The sequence below is a fragment of the Polyodon spathula genome, chromosome 4 (assembly GCF_017654505.1).
Source record: "Polyodon spathula isolate WHYD16114869_AA chromosome 4, ASM1765450v1, whole genome shotgun sequence".
Taxonomy (NCBI): domain Eukaryota; kingdom Metazoa; phylum Chordata; class Actinopteri; order Acipenseriformes; family Polyodontidae; genus Polyodon; species Polyodon spathula.
The window spans coordinates 33,763,769-33,786,069 of NC_054537.1; the positions used below are offsets into that span (position 1 = coordinate 33,763,769).

The window sequence follows — 22,301 nt, forward strand, 5'->3', positions numbered from 1 at the left end:
ACAAGTTGTTTATTTTACACGCACTGTTTGAAAGTAATTTTATTCACAGTAGAACAGGTTTAAACGGCACTGCATATCAAAAGTACACTCAGTACTGCATCTCCAGCCCTGCCCCGCTCCTTGTTTGCTGTATTTATCACATATCTCTTCATAGTAGTGCATACTGATAAATCATCTCTTGATCACTTGTTTTATCACCAAAGTCAACAATAATGCTATCCATGTCATTATTTTATTTAATGTTCTCTGGGCGCTGGATGCGGAAGCAACTATCTTGTTTGTTTATGACCATGTTATGTCTGTAGTGAAGGGTTTGCTCGGCTTCTATCGGCCTCACTCGGACATTGAAAGCTTTTCTCTACTTTTTCCAGGGAAAAAACAACTAGGGACCTGTGCTTGATGTCTTTTTGATGATGTCGGACAGGGTCCGACATTGGACCGGAAAGGAAAATTTGTAATGTCAGACCTGGTCTGACATAGGACCACAAAGGGTTAAGATTTGTTTTGCAGAACCTTCCACGCTTTATGCTTAAACGACAAAAAATAAATAAATTGTTAAAGCAGACACTTTTATTCCACCTTCTCTTTTTTAGCAATGATACCACAAGGTAACTTTCCTTGTTACAATTGCATGTGTTGCAATGCAATGATAAAAAGTGATATATAAATGAAAAAGTGAAAAATAAGCAATTTAAAGTAAGAGGTAGGGTCACGTGTGTCTCTAAGTATCATTTTAAGTTAATTGGATAATTAGTGTCTAAGGCACTTAAATGTCTGTCCAGTGTGTGTGTTTTTTTTTTTTAAATGTGTGTACTGCACTGACGAAGACCAATAGCCACAACGTATCTGCATGAGCACGAACTCTCTTGTTCTACAGTTTCTATAATTTTAAAAGTCGAGTCATTTGATGGCAATAACTCAAGTCACGAAAAATTGCGACTTGATTCCGAGTCGAGTCCTTACAACTCTAGTTTTAATATATTAATATAAATATCAAGCAGCAAGTGGATACAAGCAGATACCATTTCATGACCTAAATGTATCAGGTACATTTTCTTTCTTTATTGCTGATAAAAATGGAATGAATAACTTATTTATTTTGAGAAAATAAATCGAGAGTAGCGTCCATTATTGCTTATAAAAGTTAACAGTACTCAGTCAAACTCGTCCTTACATGTAATTATTTGCTGTATTCTTTCTTACTCTTATTTGAATTTGATCTTATTATACTTTATAACTGCTCTTTTCTGTAATGTGATATTCTGCAATGTAATACTCTGTACTGTAATATTGTATGTGATATTTTGTAACAACAAAAGTCGTCCTGGATAAGGATGTCTGCGAAGAAAGAAATAAAAATAAATAATAATAAATAATAATAAATAATAATAATAATTTGAACAAATGAATTATGTCATTGCAATCACTCAGGTGAAATAATGTCTTGTGATTTGCCCAAACGTCAATATTTTTCAATACATAATAAAAAAAAAATACAAAAAAAAAAAAAAACCCCAAAAAAAAAAAAACAGGGTTCTGAAAAAAAGGACGGTTTCCAAGATGCTACTGTAAAAAAGAGATTTACAGTCAAATACAGCCATAAAACGCCTGGTCCTGGGGGAGCAACCCACCGAAAAATGCTTGGTCCTGAAAGGGTTTAAGTCGATATAAAATCAGTAAAAATTGTAGGATTATAAAAAAATTCCTAAATATATTTATAAATGAGTTGATTAATAATAATAATTAATAGCAACTGTCTTTCGTTGCGTGCGACGTCAGTAGCACGGCTCGGCTCTGCAGTGGAAAAACAGCCCAGGCTCCCCTTAACCGCACCGTGAGGGCTCAGTACAGCCCTGGCGCAGCTCTGTTGTACAGTAGGAAAAAAGGCATAACAGTCCTTCAACTGTATCATTTCATACCATTGATACTGCTAAAGAGAGAACATCCTATACATTTCTAGCCTTAACCTGTTCAGAAGGTACCACTTAGAGCTGGGCAAGCACACTCACTTAGCCCAGTTGGTTTAGGAGGAGCCTAGTTATCCCTCCACTGCAGAGCTGAAGCTGTGCAACTGATGTCACTCGCAACGAACGTGTCAAGTCGCATGTAGATGATGCAGTATTATGAGGTGATGTATTTGAATTGATAATGGCGCATGCTTGTATTTCTTTGTTTTGTTCTTCATCTATTCCTGTATACAATGCTTGTACTCCCTCATTGGTTCTTAATCGGTTGTAAATCATGAGGCAGGAGCCAGGCCTGCATAAAGAGACTACTAGAATAAAGACTGCGTTTGTGACTTCAGCAACAGAATAGGGGTTTCCCCTTGACTACTCAGAGAACCGCCCTCGCTGAGGTGAAGCCGAACCGATCGACGTCCAAAGCCGGGAAGCGAGGTACTTCCCCCAAGGGAAGCAGGAAGGGTAGAAGATGAACTGTCTCCCTAGCTTCCTGAAATGTCTAATTGAGAGAGGTCACAGTTGGCTAATGCTTCGATGTGCATGGTCAGCCTTGCGAAAAGCGCTGGAAAAAGAGAATAAAAAGCCACCGTCGATGAGCTGAGTCAATGACTAGCTCGCAAGTTGGAAGCAAGCTTTGCTGTTCAAAGTGAGAGCCTGGCATGGGTGCAAATAAATTGATTTAAGCAGGACAATGGAAAATGAAATGTAGTTAGAATTCGGCCAGGGGTCCCCTCCTCTCAGAGGGAGAGGCAAAGTTGTTGGCCTCTAGTGTTGGGAAGTGAGCTTCACTTTTCCCCAAAAGGACCCACGGCTCCCCACAACTGCACCACAAATGCAAAGAAGATAGAAAATTGTTAGCTAGAACTGTTGAGTTAGTGATTAATTTTTTTTTTTTTTAAACTAATCGAACCGTTAGGTGGAGAGGAAAAAGAACCCTTTTTGTGAGAGGAAATCTATGGTGGTCCTGGCAGAGAGATGGCCCCCACTCGGGGCATGCTAGCAATACTTTGAGCGAAAATGATATCAAGGAGAGAAGAGCAAAACGCAAGACTCCACTAGAGAGGAAGACCAATGCCCCATTTTTAAAAGAAAAATTAAAAACTTGTTGATTTTAATTTGTTGAAGGAAGACCGTCAAAAAGGAGAGAAAAAAATCTTCATTGGAGTCAGATGAAAACGAAAGCTACCTTGGTTGAGTAGTCATTATTTACATTTTTTTTTTTTTTTTTTTTTTTTTTTTTTTTTAAGAGATTGAGTCTAAGTCTACATGGTAACCGCAAACCGAAAAGCAAGACAAGAATTAGGGAGTTGGCTACAGTTTAAATAGGGTGACTGACAGGTAATTACTGGTAGTTTAGTGGGATGACACAAGGGAGGAGCCCCAGCTCCAGCCCCCTGAAATACACAAAGGTTTTACAAATAGCAAGTGGAAAAGCACCCGTACAGGCCCTAACACCTCGGATGTGCCAGTGGAAAAGGGTTAATACAATACACAGAACTATCAGTGGGATCTTAGTTTGTCAAAACAGTACTAAACATCACATCTCTGAGACAGGGACAGGGAGTGTGCTTTACAAGTCAAGGGTAACATTCAGGGAGGAGTTAAGGTATTCAAACTATCCTTATATAATCAACATTGACATAATTTACATATGTTTATGAGACACATTAAAGAGAGGCAAATGGGTTATGTGCAATTAGGATTTGGTTTCCAGAGTCCTTTCTGCCAAGACTTACCCTCCCTCATAAGAATCTCCTTCATTTCATTTTGCCGTGCGTCAGTCTGCCTACATCTAGTGCAGGTCCACTATCAGCTTTGTTTCTGCGGATGATGTCTGAACAATCAATTTTCAGGCAGAAAAACCTGCCAAGCCTGCAAATACCCTGGCTGAAAGTCATTACCTCATCTACTAGTACACAACCACTGCAGCACAAAAGGGGGAGGCTGGCATCGGTGCTTCCAAAATCAAAACTGAAATGTAACAGACAAATCACTTTTTTTTTTCTCCATACCGTGTTTCCCATAAAGATAATGATGAAGCAGGAAGGGCTATACATGGGTGTGAAGATGAATCGGGCATTTCAAATCACGGCACAATGCCTTTGGTTTAACTAGCTATGTCTCCAGTGGTGACTGATTTGCAGTGGAAACCAAGTTTAAGGGCTGGAGTTGTTCATTTAGATTATAACCTTTACTGATTGATTTCCTCCTGGACTTTTAAATACAGCAGTTGCTATCCAATAAAAACAGGCATGAGATTATTAACTAAGAGCCTGCTGCCTGCCAGGTTACTTTGCAATTGCAACCACTATTTCAAGACAAAGTCCAGGTACTCTCCATCTAAACTCACTTTCACACACAAATGCAGCTACTGAGCCATCTCAGAGATGCTTCAAACATTCTTTAAAATACCCATTCACATAGCATGAAATTACGCAATCTATGCCAATGTAATACAGTCATGACCCTTATACATAGTCAAAAGGGATCATGCGAGTACAACCTTCAAACCTGTTAGTCCGCAGATCGTTTTCATGGCAACGGAAACAAAAACAAACAAACAGATAAATAAATAAAGCAGAATAACATGGGTAAGTTGCTTTAAAAAAAATGTTAGAGCTGGGACAAATATCTGAATATTTGTACAAATATTTTTGGACCTGTATTCGGATACAAAATTCAGATGTTCGTATTCGCTAGAAATTTCAAAAATACCTTGCACTTATTTACTGCCTAGCCAAAAGTTGCACTACAGTTTCAAACATGGCAAATGAAAAAGAGCTCTGTGTGACATGCAAGATTAATATATAAAAAAAAACACAACAGAATCAACATTGCAGCTCTTATGCCTCTATTTAAAAGTTTTAGACAACAAAAAAGTAAACCAACCAGATTATGCACGTGCAAGCATTGTGATCTTTATGGAAGGCTGTCTGGATCAAAAAAGTGTTGTGCTGCTTTACCACGAATGAGAATCTCGTGACAGAAAAAAGGCAAGCACGTCATTCTGAAATGCTTCACTTAAACAGTGCCCAACTCGCTGGAAATGTTGTGTAGTGATTTTTACATAGATTGTATATATTATATATTTTTTGTTGGGACTTTGTTATGTGGAATATAATAAACTAGTATCAAACGGCGAGTCTTTTTCCCCTTCACTGCCATTTCCACGTTTTGTTTTATTTGAGGTGTTTAAAGTTACATTTCAGTTTTTGTTTGGTTTTGAACAGCTACAATAAGGCCTAGGTATCGATGGCCACTGTTTACTGTGAAGAAATGGCAATGGCAAGGAAGGGGAAAAAAAGCGGCAGAGGTCGAGGTCGCAATAGCCTTTAAAATCGTGCACTTGTAAAAAGCATACCATCTCAAAATCTGCGTTTTCAACCTGACACCTGTGTTTTTATATATGGCATCAACATGGTTATATTATTTTCCAGTGTAACTATTTCAGATTAACTAAGTTAACATGCTAAATAGTACACAGTATAAATAATGGTAGTAGAAATATACATCAAGACAAGCTTACCATCAAACATTTTCTTTTGAAAATCCCCCATTCACAACGTAAAAATCAGTGTTGTAGAACATGTACCAATGTCTCTGCAGGTAGCTGTCAACATAACTATTTACAGTTTTGCTGTTTAAATGTTCTTTAAATTTTCCTTTTAGCACCTAAGTCCAAAATGACTCGTTCTCTCTCCAAAGTCTTAATTCTCAGGAGCTTCCATTGAAATTGTCATGTTTTAGATGAATGAGAATGTTTGCTGGTCTACACTCTGTTCTGACACTCAGCTAAAACCCTGTGCTGCTGTACACAAGATACAGGTATCGTAATTGTTGCAAGTTTTGTGAAAACAGGAAAGATGTTGGCCCTGCAGGCCTCATCCAGGTCATAAAACCATGATTTTTGAGCATGTGTTTTACTTGTCCAAATCCTTGGCCGAGTGTCAACAGGCAAGATGGTCTCATACAGATTACTGAGTCGCTCGAATACCAGGAATGTGCGCAGTGCTATATGGCATCCTGAGACCTCTGCTATTTTTTTTTTTTTCTTTTTAAAAGAGGATGCAGGGAGCAGTGGAACCAATTTTTACATGCTACACTGCATAAAGCTACTTCATAATTGAAACTAAATTATTGGATAGGGATGAAAAGCGGACCTGTGGTCTTTTACATCTGTGTTTTAGAAACGCACTGCTGTTACTGTTTTGCGTTTATTAAAATGTCCTGCAGATATAACACAGAATGCGTAAACGTGACCGTAAACGTGAAATGCAGTGTCAACTTCATGTACTATTTATTTTGGGAATAAACAAAACAACATTTATCTGCTATTTGACATCCACTGTATTGTAATTAATTCACTGGGGTAAAGTAAGGCCTACACAACGTATTCGTTACTCCTGTGATAGTTTCTACTTTGACGTGTTACTGTAATATCTTGCTGTAAAACACAGGCACACACACACACACCCCTCCCCTCCCCTCCCCTCCCCTCCCCTCCCCTGCCACTATGCTGTCTCTGTCTGCATTCTGAGCAGTATAATGGTTTTTATTACTTTCTGAAAACAAAGAAATATTTAAATTATGAGCGAATAGCCGTACATGAAAATCCCATGTTCATACCAGCACTAGTTATAGATCTCAATTTCTTATCTTTTAATGAATGACGCTGGATTACTGTAGTGCACTGTAAGCTTCCCTGTACTCGCGTTGTTCTCTCTATTAATATAATGTGCATACATGTGGAAAATTAATAAAAATATTTAATTTGGGACGCATTAATAATATTTTCATTTAGCCGTCTGATACCAGCAAAGTTTGTCATTTAGCTTGTCAGCCGATAACAAATGCCGTGTAGTTTTTTTTATTGCATATGGATGCAACATATATATGAAAGTTGTCGATTGTTTTTTTACGTCTATAATAAAGTAAAATATATTTATTATATATATATATATATATATATATATATATATATATATAGATATATATATAATAATATATATAGATATTTATAACAGCCTCGTGTCTTTTGCTTGTCTTAAAATTTCCTCTGTATTCGAATGAGAAGTCCCCTGATCACATTATCTTCATTTGCACAGTGTCTATGCCCCCAAACGTGTCACAGTTTACGGGGGCTTAAGATTGTCAAATTATCCTAGATCTTAATATTTCAATTGTTAAGGGATTGAACTTCTTCTGGTCTTCAATTACTAGCCTCGTTACACTTCAATTACTACCTTTCTTATATATATATATATATATATATATATTGTATTGATACAGTTCAGTGTCGTCTCTGAACCACCTCGCGAAGTGGGTCAGAGACTGCATAAAATGAGACGGCATAGGCAATTCACACAGACTAAAATGCAGAATAAGTGCCGTTTCTGAGCCGTCATAACTAGTCTGTGTGAAAGGGGTATAAGAATCGGAAATGCAATGGGTCCAAAGCAGGAAACACATTGCCCACTGTAACAGGGCAGTAGAGAGCCCTGCACATTATTAAAAAGGACACATTACATGTGGAGGACGAGCGAGGTGCTGTCTGCCACGTAGTTGTTTTGTTTCAGTATTTATTTTTTAGAATAGGGTCCCCCCTCCGGCCCTGTGCAATCTACTGTTTTGTATTTGTTTGTATTATGATTTATTTATGTGTAAATATGATGGCGAGGGCCATGTTTTGTTAATGTTTTGACGGTGTACTCGAATGTTTGGTTTTTGTACTGTTTGGTAGTGTGGTTGGGAAGCCCCATCCACTATTAAAAAAAAACTTGTGCAGAAGGTGGCCGTGTCCCAAATTAAATAGGCGATTAATTTGTTGTTAATGGGGAGATGGTCATCTGTATATAAACCTGCAGCTCTCTGCATTCCGGGTGGGGAGTTCAGAGGAGAGAGAGAAATTTAAAACAAAACGTATAGCCACATCTTTTTGCCCTGCAGTACTTGTGCCTTTATTTTTGTTCTGACATCTGGCCTGATGTCACCACACAGTATCCTGTCACACCCGCATATAATGGATGTATTAATTGGCAGAATGTATATACTTTATCTAAAATACAGGCCTGGTTACATACATTATTGTCAGGTCATCAATTTTGTGGTTTGGTTGGTGTGCTGCTGTACAGATATCACATACTGTAGCAGATACACATCTCTGGAGATTTACTGTACTGATTTAAATGTACAAACATTTAAAATGGCTAATGAGGAAGCAACTCCATTCAACCAAAAGTAAATAAAGTTTGTTATTTTTTAGCAGAGTAAGTCTACATAAACGTAATTGGTATATGTGACAACACAATTGTGTTAACATAACAGCAAATTGTTCTTGCGAAGCAAAAAAGACTAAACTATAACACAAGTAATCATCATCATCGGTTATTCGCTATGAACAGGGCTGCTTGAAGTCATGCAGTGCTCTGCTAACAACAAAGCAAGCACACTGGAGCTGTACTGCAAAGCCCCTGGTTTAAAAAATATATTTTTTCCATACCAACTCAACCAGTCAGTCAAAAAGTCTTTGACCCACTATTTTTCTAGAACCTGGTGGTTTTCAGGCCTTCTGAGTTCAGAAATGCTAATCATTTTTATTTTGTTTATTTTCCCCTTTCAGCTGTGACCTGGCAAAGGTCAACCTAAAGCGAAAAATCACCCTGGGCTCAACTTAGACGCTACCACCATGTGTATCACCTCGTTCAACTCTGTAATGAATAGGGCTTTTGAGGAAAAAAAATACCAGGAGCACCAAATTCACTTTTGGCAAGTTGCCAGATGAGGGGTAAGTGACGAATTTTATTCAAACTTCAGCCCAATTCTGTACCCTGTAAGGGATGCAAGTCCTAAAAGTATTGCTGTAATAACTTTAGGACCATTCTTCCAAATTTTGTGAAACACTTTTGGTTTCAAGTCCCCCCCACTGGTCATTAACCACCTCTGAAATTTGAATTTAGGTATCAACACACATCATATAAAACTCACAATAAATATATACATTTTTTTTTTTTTTTTTTTAAATAAGTGACATTCCTTTTGTCACATTTTGTCTTTTCAGAGGCATGACAATGTACAAGTGCATACAATTACAAGAAAAATTAAGAGACACAAAGATGTAACAAGTCAGCAACTTAATGAAGAAACTGAAGAAAACAAATGCTTGGGCAGCTGGTGCTTATTGACTTGATGAAATGTAAAGAAATGGTAATCAACTTAAAAACAGTTGGTCTTGAAAATCTAACTGTCTACTACTGTAATTAAATTCTTCACTGTGTAATTCGGCTGATTAAGAGTACTCTGTGTTTTGTTATGTTAGCATCGGTGCTGCTCAAGATCTCCGTAAACAGTGCTGACACAAACCGCACTCATAGCCTGAGTGTTAGACCCTGTTCACACTTACTGAGTCAGCCTTGGGCCATCTCTGGGCCACCTCAAAATTTCCATTCACAGTTGAGGTTTTAGGGGGCCTAAGTGCGTTCACATATGTGGCTGAAAAGGAAATCTAAATTGTGGCGAAGTGCTTGAATGTAAACAGTGACGTAAACACTGCATTCCCGGAAGTCAACATAAGAGATTGAGCTGGGAAATCTGCAGACGTAAATATTGCCATCTTATTTGTTGCAACACTGTTGGTACTGTACTTATTGCATAAGATACAATAAAGGCGTGTGTTGACAGTGCAGTCGGTTACTATGGAAAGAAGCGATCGTGTGGGATGACACGTAAATGCAAGAAACAAGGATGATTACATTAGTCACAATACAGATTATTATATTAATGGTGACTGAATATGCAACGTTGTATGCATTATTTATCAATATTTAGATTTACAATCTTAGCTACAATCTGAAGTGTGTGTGTGTGTGTGTATGTGTGTGTATATATATATATATATATATATATATATATATATATATATATATATATATATATATATATATATATATACACACACACACACACATACATAAATATATACACACACACACGCATATATAAAGAGAGAACTCAAGTTTTATCATTTTAATGAAAGCTGCACAATGAAGAAATACTTACCTTTCATTGCTATTTTCCGGGCTGGAGGTCGCCATAGGTTCCATAAAATCCAAGCTCCGTGGTGGGTTTATCTCTGGCCTGCTGCTCAGTATTTCCGAGAGATCTCGGACAAACTTGCAGGTTTTCACCACAGAGATAACACGGACATAAAGGAGATAGCCAGCGCTCAAAGAGAGAATTTTTTTAGATGTTATAGTAATAAAATAATCACTTAGATCGCATTGTTGAGGAGCTTGGTGATAAAATGATTGATCGGGACAGTATCTACATCTATAAAGAGGTATGTGAAAAACACTGCGAACAAGGGGTGGGGCTTAGCTGGAGATGCAGGACTGTCCTTTTGCGATTCAAAACCTTTTAAACCTGCTTTACTCCGAGGGAAAAAAAAATATTTAAAACAGCACGTGTGAAAATAAATTGGACCCGACGCGCCTGACAAGCGCTGAATAAATGGACCGCTAAGGGTTAATTTCTGCATCATCCCAGCTGCTACCTCTTAAAACTGACATTGTTTGATCTACTACACTCTACCTAGTAGTGGAGTGGTTTGACCTACATCACCGAACTGACTCGTTAAGGCCAGCCCAGGGCCTGCGTTGGGTTCACACATGCAGATAGGCCGGCCCCAAGGCAGCATTGGTACTTTAGGCCACATCAAAAAGCTGGTCTAAATTTCACCTGGGCCAGGGCCGCCTTTTCATTTTTTGAGTGTTCACACATGAGATAAGGCAGCCCTTAACCGACTTAACCGCAAGTGTGAACAGGGTGTTAGTGGCCAAGCATTTTAAAATGTCAATAATGTATTTTTCCATTAGCTGTAGCATGGACAGTGACCTTTGACTTTGCCTCCATTTCTGTATCTTTTCCTTATCAACAAAAATAAGTGTTTTGCATTTTTATATTCTTGGTCTAACAAGGCTAAAATTGCGTGTTATGTCAGCTCTGTTTATGGAGCAATTAAGACCGGCACGGAGGACCCATTCATTTTAATTACAAGAAACTGAAATGTTGAAAACCTCCAGTTTAACGTTTACAACAAATATACTGCTTCGCTTCTTGCAGCATGTCAATGCAACACAACGATTGCCCTGTCGTGTGTTACTTCACAAGCTGCAATACACGAAAACTCTCTAATAACGAATACTTTTTAGACTCTCTATGACGTAGAGTTCAGACATTTGTTTTACTTGTAGATATTCTCCATGTATGCATCGTCTTCCTGCATATGTAGCTGAGTTTTTAAAGTCTCAAATTTGGGGTTTGCAATGGGATCTACAAACTATGCTACTGAATCCTTTCTGTAATGATGTAACCTTTTCACGAACCACTTGAAAGGAGCTGGCGGACCACCGATTGAGAACCACTGCCCACAGTGTAAATGGTTGGGCTGAAGTTCGAATAAAACTCATCACTTACCCCTATTGTGATACTCCTGGTATTTTTTCTCGAAAGCCCTATTTATTACGAGTCGACAAGGTGAGATCAGAGCGATTTTTCTGGCCAAGGTCAATTTTTCACTTTAGGTTGGCCAATTGCCAGGTCAAGGGAATGCTTGATGGGGGAAAACAAACCAAAAAAAAAAAGGTGATCAACATTTCTTAACTCAGAGGCCCGAAAACACCCAGGTGAATTTTTCTGGCAAAATCTGAGACGGTCTGTCAACAATGGTCTTTTTCTGGTTGAGTTGGCCTGGAATGGCCCACATATATTAAACTTACTGCTGTTGCTAGTTCACATATAGGCCTACTAAACTGCCGAGGTTATTTTTAAGCACCAACTATGTTTTAACAGCTACAGGCAACACTAATTATGCTGAAGTTAAATAAAATACGATTGTTGTTAGCGCCTGCACTGTCCAGGCAGGCATGTTTACCCATCCCGCAGCTTCCGACACTGATAGTACTACATTTAAGTAATCACCCAGCATCAGCCTTTAATAAAATACGATTAGTGTAAGAAGGTAACATCACCACTGCAAGTCAGACACTTTATATTATTGTGGTGTATAACTGACATCTGTTAAAATAGTTTTCTTTTAGAAATGCAATTGACGCCAGTTACTGTTGCAATATCAGACCTTGCTACAGTTATTAACAGCCAGAAAAGTCACAAAAAGCAGCACTAAAAAAAAAAAGTTAATACACAATCGATATTGTAAACAACCGGGGACATATTGTATACATCTGATTTACCAGCATCGTGACAGAAATTCTTAATGGTACGGTGCACTTTTGTCAAATCAAGTTAGTATGTTGGTTTTCACTTATTATCAATCCAGTCATAAGCAAGTTCCTAGATTGACTAAACTGCCACATGCACCACGCCACTTTGGCTAAAATAAACTGCCGCATGCAAAACAGTATATCACAGCACTGAGAATTAAGAAAAGCTTACCTAGATCTCTGTAGCTCAAAGGCAGTGTTGCCGATCTGCCCTGGTTCCAGACAACAGTAATTCTGAGATGCTTGTCTGGAGAAAGTGGCAGGTAGGATTCCCTGAGTGAATGACTGCAGCCTCCCTCTCGCCGCTGCTGCTACTGCAGGGTAAGGAGAGCTGAACGCAGGCTGGTTAGGACCGTGCACTCCGCTGGCAAAGACGTCTCTTTCCGGGTCGGCACACATTGGTGCTGCAAGCGGGCTCATCCCGAAGCCAGTTCGCGAATTGTACAGCAGAGCCTGGTTGGCTGCAGAAGGCGCTTGGGCCACTGATGCTGCGGCAGGAGGGTAGATCCCCCTTTCTGCAGAAACCAGGCTCTGTCTAGTCCTCGCTTCAATTGCCCCATCTGCATCCTCGCCCTGATTGTCGCTGTCATCCTGCACCGGCCGGCCGTCTAAAGAAATGTTAGTAAGAAAAGAAAGGGCTGCTTGTCTCCTCCTGGGGTCTATGCGTTTTCTCGCATGCTCGACGTTGGAATGTTTGATCTGCAATGTGGCTGTGCTACTGCTGGTGGCAGCCGCCATGGTCTGCGCTAACGCAATGAATTTTCAATGGGAATGTGTTAGTATTTATATGTGCACTGCCTGCCTGCAGACGCTACGAAGCGCTCTCACAATAACAGTGGAGCGAGTTCTGCATGTGTGTGTGTGTGTGTCAGGGAGAGGGTGGGGAATCACGTGGGGGACTAAAACATTGCAGCAAAAACACATCCCGCAGCCATATGTAGGAAAAGCGTGGGCTGTTTTTTTATTGCTACGTGACCTTGAAGCAGTTACATAAATTGGGTCTAGGCAGACAAAAGCGTCTTAGGACAATTATGTAACTGCATTACACGAATGCTGTAGCGGGATAACATATGGTGCTTAAAACATGAATAGAACGCAGTGGGTCTGATAAACGTTGCAAATAATGTGAAGTGTTTTTAACACTGTTTCAGCTTCCTTGCGCTGTGAACTGGGTACAAAACAGTTAAAGATGAAAACTCGAGGCCTATTTTATACATTTATTACACCGTGATTCATTTGAAATGATTAAAACATCAGAAAGAAAATACATGCATTACAATTTCTAATTAATTTATTTAATTTATATAGCGCCTTTCATGGTATCTCAAAGCGCTTTACTGACAGTATTTAAAATGATCAAGAAATAAGACAGAACAGTATAATCACACAATTAACAAAAAATACAATTATATTAATAATGACAATAAATAGCAACTATCTAGATAGGATCATTTAAAAAAAAAAACAGGAAATAAGTAAAAAATAAAAAAAAGAACAGCAAATAAAATACAATGTTAGCAGATAAATCTGGATAACAGCTAATTTATATCTAGATTAGGTTTAAAAAAAAAAAGCTGATCTATAAAAATTAGTCTTTAATCTTGATTTAGAAATCCTGACCGAAGCAGCATCTCTAATAGTGGAAGGCAGAGTTCCACAGCTTGGAAGCATTAAAACAAAACTTTCTCCTCTCCTTTTCAATTTTACCATTGGGAGGCACAAAGGTCCAGCGTTAGCCGACCTTAAAGCAAACACGATACGACGTTGTGGAAGTCCAGCAAATAAAGCATTGCAATAATCAAGTCTTACTGAAACGAAAGCATTAATTCGTTTCTCAGTATCAGCCAAAGGGGGGGAAAAAAACTTGATTTTAGCAATGTTACCAAGGTGATAAAAAGATAAAAGATACATTTTTCGAATAAGTGCCTCAAAACTCAAAACAGAATCAAATATAATCCCCAAGTTTCCTACATCTGATTTTATATTAGAGGTCAGGTTGCCCAAATTATTTTTTTAGGGAGTTTGCACGCTCTAGTTGTTGCCGAGAACCAAACAGCAGGACTTCCATCTTATCGGAGTTCAACTGCAAAAAGTTTTGAGAAATCCAGCTTTTGATGTCAGCAAGACACTGTGGTAAGACTGAAATAGCAGCAGTCACCAGGTTTTACAGAAATATAAAGTTGTGGATCATCGGCATAACAGTGAGAGTTTATATGATGTTTAGGAATGATTTCCCCCAGTGGCAGCATATACAAAGAAAATAATATTGGACCAAGAATAGAGCCCTGGGGGACACCACATGTAATTATCTGAGAACCCTGATACACTCCCCTAAAGAAACAAAATACTGTCTGCTAGTGAGATATGACTTAAACCATTTTAGAACAGTTCCAGTCAGGCCAACCCAGCTGTTCAGATGATCAATCACAATAGCATGATCCACAGTATCAGATGCAGCACTGAGGTCTAAAAGAACTAGAATGGATCTGGAGTTAGTGTCAGCACTCCTCAATAAGTCATTCACCACTCTGACAAGGGGAGTCTCTGTACTATGAGCAGGTCAAAACCCTGATTTAAATCTTTCAAGGACATTGCTGTTGTCCAGATATATGTTAAATTGTTCAACTACTACTTTTTCAAGAACTTTAGCTAAGAAAAGCAAATTAGAAATTAGTCTAAAATTCTTCAAGTCAGTAAAATCTAAGTTAAATTTTTTGAGTAAAGGCTTAACCAAAGCAGTTTTGAAGGCAGCAGGAACTATTCCTGTTGACAAAGATCTATTTATTATAAGAATATCATTACACAAAAACAACTAAATACATCTTTAAAGAATCGAGTAGGAACTGGATCCAATGAACAGGCTGAGGATTTCATCAGCATTACTAATGTAGTCAAATCATTTGGAGTAATCACAAAACAGAGCCAGTCAGTCTAAAGGCAACATTTAAATAAGAACCATCTTGAAGAATTAGATTCCTAATATTAATAATTTTGTTTTGAAAAGGTGTACTTTTTTTTTTTTTTTTTAGAAAAAAGCTGTTCGAATTTTAACCAGGGCCACAACATCAAACGGACTTGTTAAAAGATGGTTAAAGTTGTCAACTAACTCATCAGTAGAAAGAGAGTGGGTAGTGGTGAGTAGTGATAGTCTCACTATTTTGGAAAACCTTGTTAGTGTTGAAGAATTTATTCTGCGAGTTTTAATAGTACTTGCCACCCTCATATTGGATAAAGGCAATAGCGTGTCAAAAAGAATGCAAAAGTGATCAGAGACAGTAAGATCTACAGTTAACAAATTTTGAATATCGAGGCCCAGGGAAATGACTAAATCTAAGGTATGTCCATTATTGTGTGTAGGTCCGTTAACATGCTCAGTATAATCAAGAGAATCTAAAAGCCTTAAAAATTCCAGTTATAACAATAAAAAATTATAATGTTTTGCAGATAATAGACTGGAAATAAGCAAATTCTGATAAAAAAAAATTGTGGCTGTATTTTGGTGGGCGGTAAATTACCATAAAAACAGGTAAATGACCATTTAACCATAAAGACAGAGATTTGAATGAAGAGTGATTGTCAACACTTTCTTATTTACAGTTGTACACAGTACCAAAAACAGTGGCAAGTCCACCATCCCGCCCAACAGGGCCTGTTTTCTGAATAAAAGAATGATTATTAGGAGACGCCTCAATCAGAGGAATATTTTCATCAAACCTGAGCCATGTTTCAGTTAAAAATAAAAAGTTAATGCTATGGTCAATAACAAAATCATTAATTAAATAAGATTTACTTGAGTGACCTTATATTAAGTAAAGCTATGCGTACGTTAGGAGGAGGGTTTGAACTGAAGAGCTGGGAATGCATGTAAGATTATTTAGGCAAACCCCTTGAATTTTTTTACAGACTATAGAGCAATGAGGGATTTGATTTAATGACTTCAACTAAATTTGGTACATTGACTTTTAAAACCTTCCCTTCCCCCATTTTTAATTTACCCTGGCCCACTTGAAAACACTAAAAATAATTCATTTACAGTTAAATATATGTAGTAAGTTCTTGCAAAATAATGCATTAAATCCAGCCATAGCCAACTGACAGTGATGAACTGAACAACCAGAAATCCACGTCATACCATGCATACATTAAAACACCCTGTCACAGGTTAGCAAGACAAAGTCAACAAACCTAGCCAAGCTACGGACCATGCTGAGAATCCCCTGGACTTGTGGCATCAGTCGAAAGTGAAGCAATCGTGAAATACAAAAGTGGACCTAGTAAATACAGAGTTACCCCAGTGCATGCAGTGTTGATAATAAATACATATTTCTATTCAATCATGCAAGGTAACACAATTACCACACAACAGCAATCCAAACTGCACACTTGGTTGTACTGTATATGCAATACACAAGCTGACAGAGGACTGTCATACTGATGAATGACAAAGGGCAAATCCTCTAACATTCTGTGTATGGCATTATAGAACAGCATGGGCAAACTGACTATGATTACTGTGGTCTTAAAACCAGCCACTAGAATTAAGCCTGAATGGGTCTTGTGACTGTAAAGAATGTTTTATGCCAATAATGCAACAAATTAAAATCTGCTTGCTTAAGGAATGTTAGTTTTTTTTTTTTTACCTTGCCCTTTGAAACTGGGTCTCTTTGAACAGCACAGCTAAAATCAGGAAATAATCAAGCTCTCTGGTGCATTAAAGCCCCTCACATGTTATTCATTTCTATCAATTGATCAAAAATGTTACATCGATGGATCACACCTGTTGTGTGCAGAAGGTAAACAGATTAAAATCTAACAGTACATTAATGGGATGAACCCAAATGCCACTTGAGAAAACCCCCTGCAGTACTTACTACCCAAAAGCACAAAAGGAGGACAACTTTGAAACAGACAAATAGCCAAAAATAGTTTCTACTGTTCTGTCAAGTGTGTAAAAACCAAAAGGTGCATGTTTTTTTTCATCTTTTAAATTGAATTTGTCATATCTTCCAGTTTTTTTTTTTTTTTTTTACATAGTTTTTAATGCAATTTAGCATTTTCCCACCATATAACCATATACACCTATTGCTGTCTTGACCTTTCTGCTCCCTCCTATCTCCGGACTAAAATTTCTCACTATACCCCCTCTCGCTCCCTCTACTCCTCCACCACCAGCAGATTAGCTGTGCTCCCCCGCTTCCAGAGCCCGCTCCTTAAGTTAACTGCTCTTAGTCGAACCCACCCTTACATGTAATTATTTATTGTGTTCTTTATTTAGCTTATTTGAATTTGATCTTATTTGCTAGTGATGTTATTGTACTTTATAACTGGTCTTATCTGTAATATGATATTCTATAATGTGATACTCTAATGTAATATTCTGTAATGTAATATTTTCTAACAATTGCAAGTCGCCCTGGATAAGGGTGTATGCTAAGAAATAAATCAGTTGTCTCATATACAGTGTATCTATATATTGTACTAAGCCATCTAGTGGACCCCAGTGGCTTTGCTAGAAAGCAGATTTAAAAATCACCTGTGAAATGTTGGTCAGCTTTAAAATGAATGTCTGAAACTGTGAATGCAGCAGATAGCTGGAAGCATTAAGACGGGTCTGCCCCCTCCTGGTAGCAATGCCCTTGGATTCAGAGAACCCTAACGCTGAAACAATTTGTGGCCAATATTAAAAAAGGTATCAAGAAAGTTTAACAGCTTGCGGAATCACTGCATAGGCTGTAACTGTTTTTTAATGTAGTTATTAAGAAATTGTGTCTAGATTGTTAAACTTTAACTGAATGAACTTTTGTTCCTCACAGCCTAGGACCCTATTGAAAACAGAATTGCGTGATACCAAACATTTCTTTATCTACAACAGGTTTTTACAGAATTTGAAAAGGACTGATCAATATGTATGAAGTCCACCAGGTAAGTGTGAAATCTTTTATTTATCTTTAAGAAAACAAAATTAAAACAGTGACTATAAATACTTAAAGATTTTAAATAAAAGTATACCCTTTTTCGCACTACAGTATTAGAATACAAACAAAAGTAGTCAAAATAAATCTATTAAATAATAACTGTTACACAATTATAGCATAACATTTATATATATATATATATATATTATATATATATATATATATATATATTAATATCTGAATTTAGTATTTGGAAAGAGTAAAATTAAAATGAGACTTACCGGTTTGTCATGCAAACAGTGTTTGAATGATAATTCATGATTTCTTAAATTTAGAAGGGAATCAATACTGGATTTCTTATGAAGGTATTTTCATCATGTTTGGAAAAAACAACAAGTACCAGTACTTGTGATAATGTGTAATGCTGCAGTTTGTGTAGCCACTGAAAATAAGATATTGTTAAAAGTTAATACCAGTTTTAGTATTTCAGAAGATTTTATTATTGAGTGTTTCAAGCTTTATATCTGAAAAAAATCTGTAAACTGTAAAAACACCATTTATTATGTATGGATTTTAAAACTTTCTCTTGAACATGCTATAGTATATCACATTGGCTTTGCAGGCTAACCCTTAAATAAAAAATAAAAAAACAACACATTTGTAACCTTCTTTTCTTTCAAATCTTAGCATTACTAAATCCCTTTTTGTGGCAGTCAGGATCGCATTCAAAGCCTGAACATGTGCTTCTCCAAACCGTTACTTCATATGACAAACATGGGTGATTTACCTCAGAACAAAGCTGCTAGAAGGCGCAAAACTGCAAAATTCAAGTGGCCCCTTTGGCACAAACACAGGTCAGGGGTTGGTTTGGTTTCATTGTAACCTTTGTATGCTCTATAATCTGGCACCACTGGAGGCAGGAACATAGTTATTGATTATCAGAACACCTTTTGATTAGTTTGCTCTTGCATACGCAACATATTTATTGTATTAGAAAACAAGGAACCAATGCAAAATATGTAGTAAACTTTTTCCATTATTGGAGGAGTCAAAAGCCCAAGGACAAGTGCCTAGCATTAGCTGTATTTTAGTTTCTGCAGGAAACATCATGAATGAAACCTGTCTACAGAGTTGTCCAAGCACCCTAAAAAGTGTTTGATCCCTCCCATATTTCATACAAGGACAGGCAGGTCAGTATTTTATACATTGCCCCATCATAAGCATCCTTCCTGTAGCCAATTTGATACTGTTATCACAGAAAAACAACTTTGATAAACAAACCAGTGTTTCTATTTGGTAGATTACATGAGGGGGGCACTACAGCTATACCAAAAGTTTTGCATCACAACCTACAGAATTAAGAATGTTACACTAACATATTGAATTACATATCGCTTTGCAGTTTTCCAAAAATTAAAGTGACATTTCGAAATCTAACATCATTTTGTAGTTTCTTTGATTGCATGATGTTAAATAAAATATCAAAATTATGTTTTTTGTTGTTGTTTTTTTTTTAAATTATGTCTGCATCCTAATATTCTACTAGGTGATGCACAACGTTTGGCCATATATGTAAATCATATTTGAGTATGTACTGACTACTGTACTGTACCATTCAATTTTTCTACACTATTGTAAGAGAAGTCCGTCGTGTAGTGCATGCCGCTCATGTGTGCCCGGGTATGGACTAGTGGTATTGCACCGTGAAAATGCACAGTGGTGCTGCTCTGCGCGTGTCCGTCCGTCCGTCCCGGGCATAATGCCCGTCACTTATTTATATAGGTGTTTTACATTGACAAAATTTTCTTACTCTGACAGAAATCAAATAATTATGTGCATGTTCCCTTGTCCAATCATTTAAGTAATCTCTTAAGTTTTCTGCTCTTTGTCTTTTGGAGAAAATACTGCATTGTATGGACGCCGTCTTCTTGTACGCTGAGCTGGTATCATCTCTTCTTTTATATATCCTAAAGAAAAACAGAGTAAATGCAGTGTTAAGTACAACAGCGTTTTTATGTACATAAGTTACATGCTTATTTATCACTGACCTACCTAGCAGAGTGTGTCAAGCAACACTCAATTATCTGCATGATAATTGGATTTTAGTGAGCAAGACTGAACAAGATTGGCTTTTCGTGAATTACATGTTTATGCTTGGCAGATTTTTCTAATACCATCTAATCCTTTGGTACTGGCAGAGAAATGGTACTATGAAAAATAAAATCCCCCCCACCTCTGTCCACACAGGTCTGCGTGGAAGGAAATCCAACTTCCCAGAAGTTTTCAGGCGTGCTGGGAGGAATGTATCTGAATCTGTGCCTTGAGCAGGCCGACAGTTTCTTCTGACGCTCTTCTTCAGGGAGATCTGCATAATACTAACAACAGGGTGTTAGAAATTGTATTGTTATAGGCAGGGCTATATCCACATTTAAGCGACAACACTGTTTTTGAGGTTATCAAGTGCAGGGCATTATTTCCACCCCAGCAGTTATATATTAAATAATAACAATGACAATGATATTAAAACAAAAAACATAGTAAAAACAATGTTTTGAAATCCTTTCAGTTTTACTGAAACGGTACAGCTTATATACAAATATTGCCATGCTTTCTATATCAGGTGCCATAACTAGTTTTTGCTACAACTAAAGACATTCAGGTTTTTACATCGATCTACATTCAAGGCCCTTTGCAACAGTGCCACCTGGTGTCCACATAAGCACAGTCTGAATATCCACTTTTTTTTTTTTCTCCATGGTGGTTGGTTTTAATATGCATACAGACATTTAGGCTTTTTTTTTTTTTTTTTTTTTTTTTAAACTTACGATTTCACACTCTTTACATGTGTGCCCATGCATTTTCCTTCTCTCTTCTTTATTACGCACCACTTCTACGTGTGGAAAGTTTAAGGAGGCATTCTTTCTAAACAGACAGAAAACAGACATAATGAAAGTGTGCTGTGCATATGACAGATAATGTATATAGCTGATAACATATACTGGTAGTAGTACTATTAAAAAGCATATTACACACACACACACAAGCTGACATTGGTTTTATGTTGGGAAATATTTTTAAGAAAAATAAAAAACTGAAATATCTTGCTTGCATAAGTATTCAACCCCCACACATTAATATTTGGTAGAGCCACCTTTCGCTCCAATAACAGCTTTAAGTCTTCTGGGGTAAGTATGTACCAGCTTTGCACACAGTCAGAGTGATTTTGGCCCATTCTTCTTGGCAGATTTGCTCCAGGTTGTTCAGGTTGGTTGGACGATGCTTGTGGAACACAATTTTCAAACAGTGCCACAGATTCTCAATGGGATTGAGATCAGGACTTTGACTGAGCCACTGTAGGACATTCACCTTTTTGTTCTTGAGCCACTCCAATGTTGCTTTGGCCTTGTGCTTGGGATCATTGTCCTGCTGAAAGGTGAATTTCCTCCCAAGCTTCAGTTTTTTAGTGGACTGAAGCAGATTCTCTTGCAGTATTTTCCTGTATTTTGCTCCACCCATTCTTCCTTCAATTGAAACAAGATGCCCAGTCCCTGCTGATGAGAAGCATCCCAACAGCATGATGCTGCCACCACCATACTTCACTGTAGGGATGGTGTGTTTTGAGGCATGGGCAGTGTTAGGTTTGCGCCACAAATAGCGCTTTGAGTTTTGGCCAAAAAGCTCTATCTTGGTCTCATCTGACCACAAAACCTTTTCCCACATCGCAGCTGGGTCACTCATGCTTTCTGGCAAACTCCAGACACGCTTTCAGATGGTACTTTTTGAGTAACGGCTTCTTTCTTGCCACCCTCCCATACAGGCCAGTGTTATGCAGAGCTCTTGATATGGTTGACTGGTGCACTATTACTCCACTCCCAGCCACTGAACTCTGTAGCTCCTTCAAAGTGATTGTTGGCCTCTCTGTGGCTTCTCTCACAAGTCTCCTTGTTTGAGCACTGAGTTTTGAGGGACAGCCTTTTCTTGGCAGTGCCTGGGTGGTGTGATGCAGCTTCCACTTCCTGATTATTGATCCAACTGTGCTCACTGGGATAGCCAAACACTTGGATATTATTTTGTACCCTTTCCCTAATCTATGCATTTGTATTACTTTTACTGTATTGATTCTGAGTTTCAGTATTTAAAAATAAAAT

The 22,301-nt window shown here is 37.8% G+C and overlaps 2 protein-coding genes across 5 annotated transcripts in view; both read right to left on the reverse strand.

Moving 5' to 3' along the window:
• Positions 1-13,059, reverse strand: part of LOC121314445 (CDK5 and ABL1 enzyme substrate 1-like) — a 47,035-nt gene extending 33,976 nt beyond the window's left edge. For all 3 annotated transcript variants that reach the window (XM_041247728.1, XM_041247727.1, XM_041247729.1), the window contains exon 1: positions 12,411-13,059. In XM_041247728.1, the coding sequence (XP_041103662.1) occupies positions 12,411-12,976 (566 nt within the window). In that variant the 5' untranslated portion in view covers positions 12,977-13,059. The remainder of the gene's footprint in view (positions 1-12,410) is intronic.
• Positions 13,060-19,657: 6,598 nt separating this feature from the next.
• The window catches only part of LOC121314446 (DNA endonuclease RBBP8-like), a 41,514-nt gene continuing 38,870 nt past the window's right edge, over positions 19,658-22,301 (reverse strand). For both annotated transcript variants that reach the window (XM_041247731.1, XM_041247730.1), the window contains exons 17-19: positions 20,979-21,075; positions 20,387-20,528; positions 19,658-20,120 (exon numbers count right to left, since the gene is read on the reverse strand). In XM_041247731.1, the coding sequence (XP_041103665.1) occupies positions 20,023-20,120; positions 20,387-20,528; positions 20,979-21,075 (337 nt within the window). In that variant the 3' untranslated portion in view covers positions 19,658-20,022. The remainder of the gene's footprint in view (positions 20,121-20,386; positions 20,529-20,978; positions 21,076-22,301) is intronic.